At 42.7% G+C, this 4,249-nt stretch overlaps 1 protein-coding gene across 1 annotated transcript; it reads left to right on the plus strand.

The window, feature by feature from the left end:
• Positions 1-1,069: 1,069 nt before the first annotated feature.
• Positions 1,070-3,900, plus strand: kcne4 (potassium voltage-gated channel, Isk-related family, member 4). The gene is made up of 3 exons (XM_019861305.1): positions 1,070-1,684; positions 2,353-2,633; positions 3,461-3,900. The coding sequence occupies exons 2-3, from the start codon at positions 2,380-2,382 to the stop codon at positions 3,738-3,740; spliced, it is 534 nt and encodes a 177-aa protein (XP_019716864.1). The 5' UTR covers positions 1,070-1,684; positions 2,353-2,379; the 3' UTR covers positions 3,741-3,900.
• The last annotated feature ends 349 nt before the right edge of the window (positions 3,901-4,249 follow it).

A 4,249-nucleotide genomic window follows, 5' to 3' on the forward strand; every position in this document is an offset into this window, starting at 1 on the left:
GTACAGAATACTGATTTCTACTCAGGAGCCACTTAAGCAGGAAATTGCTACTGCATGTGGTCAGTGCCCACACCGAGTGGCCTCTCCATTAATCTTCTGCCAATATTTGTGTGTGTGTGTGTGTGTGTGTGTGTGTGTGTGTGATGCAGCAACCGTGGTGCAGCAACCATGGATTCATATATATTAATTTGTGTCTTGTGTGTGTGCTTGTGTGTCTTGGAGGAGCAGCACTTGTTTTTGATTTGTTTTGTTTTTTTTTGTGGAAAGCACACACTGAAGGCATATCGATTTTTTTTTTTTTTAATGCATTCCATCAGACATCAATTTTATATGCGGACTTTCGCTGTTTATGGACCGGCCCTAGTCGCTATCCCCCCGCGATTAGCTGGGTTCCACTGTCGTTTTTAAGTTGTCATATCACCATTCACCACCAGATGGCAGACATCGCTTGGTTGAGCTGACTCTGGGTCTTTTTCTGTCCTGTCCTGCTATAACATGAGTTGGCCTAATTTGGGAATTTGGTATGACACCCAGGACAAACCTTGTGCCTGAGTAATATTAAAATATTGGGAGTTGATTTTTGTGAAAAGAAAATGCACAAAATTAGTTATTTCACTTAATGTTGGCGTATGGTAAAGTTTTTTTATGCAGGACAGCCACTTTTCCACTGGGAAAAAAAAATAGTATGTTTTTTTTGGGGGGGGGAGGGGTTGGATTGTTCAAACCCATTGTTGTTGAAGGCTGCAACTTTTATACATGTACTGTACCATTTGTGGCAACCCCATAGCGCTGATGAAAAATTGTGGCCTGGACCGCTACCATCTCTTAAATTGCCCATCCCTGCATGAGAGCCTTCAAAGTAGAAATACAGCTTTTTTTTTTTCTCATCGTGTGAATGAACAAAAAGTCACTAAAGAATAATAGCTTGCTTTTTGATGAATCCGGGCTGTTACGCTGACTTCCTCCCATAGTTCAAAAAGAATACACAATGCCATGAAAAAAGATTTATTTGTACAGTATTTGTAATTTGAAAAAAGGGCACTCTCCATGAAGTCTCACTTTTTGCAATGGTTCCCAATTAGTGTTTTCAAATCATCAAACAAATGTTAATATAAAATGTCATTTAAAATTTGTATTTTTTTTTTATAAATGGAGAAAACTATTGAAATCTAAAATCTACTAAATTTGTCATTATTGACAACTCATATGTATATTACAATACATTGTATGTGCTTGCTCACATGACTGTCAAAATTGGTAGAATCAAAGATTTAGGTTACACACCAAAAATTCTGTCTTCATAAAGTGAAGGGCTGTACGGCTAAGGATGCATTTACTGCATGACATCGTATTGAGACCTGTTCCTTGGGCAGCCAAATAGCGTGACGAAAATTCTGAAAATATCTCGGAAAGTTGTGGATGGTGGATGTTTTCTATCGCAACAGCTGTCTAAGTTAGACGACATTCTGTGTTTTGTTAAGCTTTCCACAGGCACACACACAAATCTTGTCACACAGTCAACCCCCTCCACGTGACTCACAGTCAGAGTGGTGGTGGGGCTGGGGGTGGGGGAACGATTGTATAAATAATTTAATCCTTGGAGAACATCTGCCAAACTCCAGAAGAGCTCCAAGAAGTTACACGCTGGTCGTTCGAGGCCCAGGAAATTTGACCCCTCGTTTTGGTGAGTTAACAATTCATCTTTTCAATGTGTTTAAAGATCCATAATATTGGATCACATGAAAAACAAATCTTTAATCTCCTATTGACTCATAAAGACCAGTTTCCTCCCCCTAAATAGTCTTCCTAATGAGCAAATTAAACTGGAAGCTGTGTTCAAAATAAATAAGGTAGTGTTAATAATAACACATATCACATGACGTGCGTGCTTTCGTGGGAGCGAGAGAGATGTCCTCAATAGATGGCTAAGACCTACGCGTGATCCAGCAGATGGTGCTCTTTTGCTTTATGCACTTCATATTTACTACAGATATAAGTATACAGGTTGTGTGCGTGACTCCTCGTACACACACGCACGCACTGCGGCAAGCGAAAACTCAAAATTTATCTTACAAGAAACCATCTGCGAACATCAAATTAGTAAAAGGAATTGTCTTTCCCCAAAGTAGCCTAATTTGTGTGTTTTAATGAGCCTGTAAAAGATATTTCACTTTTTTGCTGTATTTAATTCTTGGTACTTTTCTGCAATATTAGATTCGTTGAGATTCAGCAGAACGTGCATACCTGGTTATCTTACTGGAATGCCTATTGTGCTGTTTTTGTTTTTCTTTACTCGTGCATATTTGGGGGACAAAAATGCCTATATTCAAATGGATTTATTTTTCTCTTTAGTTGACCAACTAAGGCTTCTGTGAAAAGATGGAGGATCTGCAGAACTCTACCCAGTCTTCCACACACTCTCTTCTTCGCGCGCAGGCGGCGCAAAGCAGCGGAAACGCCTACTTGTACATTTTAATCGTCATCTCTTTCTACGGAGTCTTCCTCTGCGGCATCATGCTGGGTTACTTCCACTCCAAGAGGAAGGAGAAGAGGAGGACCAACATTTTCACGCGCCTCGTGCACGATGAGGAAAAGCGGGGGTGGGGCGCGCTCCCCAAGAAGCACAGCCTCTCCTTCGCCGGGGAGGCCGCCACGGGAGCGAGCTCGTGGAACCTGGCGTTGCTTAATAATAACACATATCACATGACGTGCGTGCTTTCGTGGGAGCGAGAGAGATGTCCTCAATAGATGGCTAAGACCTACGCGTGATCCAGCAGATGGTGCTCTTTTGCTTTATGCACTTCATATTTACTACAGATATAAGTATACAGGTTGTGTGCGTGACTCCTCGTACACACACGCACGCACTGCGGCAAGCGAAAACTCAAAATTTATCTTACAAGAAACCATCTGCGAACATCAAATTAGTAAAAGGAATTGTCTTTCCCCAAAGTAGCCTAATTTGTGTGTTTTAATGAGCCTGTAAAAGATATTTCACTTTTTTGCTGTATTTAATTCTTGGTACTTTTCTGCAATATTAGATTCGTTGAGATTCAGCAGAACGTGCATACCTGGTTATCTTACTGGAATGCCTATTGTGCTGTTTTTGTTTTTCTTTACTCGTGCATATTTGGGGGACAAAAATGCCTATATTCAAATGGATTTATTTTTCTCTTTAGTTGACCAACTAAGGCTTCTGTGAAAAGATGGAGGATCTGCAGAACTCTACCCAGTCTTCCACACACTCTCTTCTTCGCGCGCAGGCGGCGCAAAGCAGCGGAAACGCCTACTTGTACATTTTAATCGTCATCTCTTTCTACGGAGTCTTCCTCTGCGGCATCATGCTGGGTTACTTCCACTCCAAGAGGAAGGAGAAGAGGAGGACCAACATTTTCACGCGCCTCGTGCACGATGAGGAAAAGCGGGGGTGGGGCGCGCTCCCCAAGAAGCACAGCCTCTCCTTCGCCGGGGAGGCCGCCACGGGAGCGCGCTCGTTGAACCTGGCTTTGCCGTTCTCCGGTAACCACGGCAACCCGTTCGGACATCTACGCCACGAGACCGCGCTGCCATCCCCTCTCGCGTGCGCGCTCTGCACGGAGCAAAGCAGCATCAGCTCCCTGTGCTCCTCCGCGGACACGCGCTTGGCCATCGAGGAGGAGGAGTCGGACAGCGGCACTGGGGAGGGTCCGGATGAGACCCCCAAGGGGGCAGTGGAAAACAGTGGGGAGGACTCCGGCTGAAAGGGACGGAAAAAGGAAGGCTCGCACAAGCCCGTCAGGACTCTGTGGCGCAAAGATGAGAACCATAGCCAAATGATGATCAAAACTCGCACTTAAGAAGGACCGATGACTGTGTTAATAGATAAACTCTGGTAAAAGTGGGCCTTCTGATTTAATTCAAGTACTTAAGTAGTGTCTTGAAAGGCGCTTATAAATGAAATGTATTATTATTATTATTATTATTATTATTATTAAGTCAGAGTAAAAAAGTGCCAACTCTGTTATGTACTTCAGTTCTAAGTAAGCATTACGAATACCACTGTAACGTCAATTTTATGCACTATCCGACTTGGCAAAACAACACATCGAGCACAGAAATAGTTTTCCATTAACATGATGTGCCGAGCCATTTTCAACACTTTAGACTGGTTAATTTGTACAAATAACATCCCCATATTTGGATTAGAGTTGTGAAAAAATATGACATTGGCGGAGGCCAGCGAAAACAGCGAATATATATATATATATAT

This window comes from Hippocampus comes, unplaced genomic scaffold (assembly GCF_001891065.2).
Source record: "Hippocampus comes isolate QL1 unplaced genomic scaffold, H_comes_QL1_v1.1 scaffold122, whole genome shotgun sequence".
NCBI lineage: Eukaryota > Metazoa > Chordata > Actinopteri > Syngnathiformes > Syngnathidae > Hippocampus > Hippocampus comes.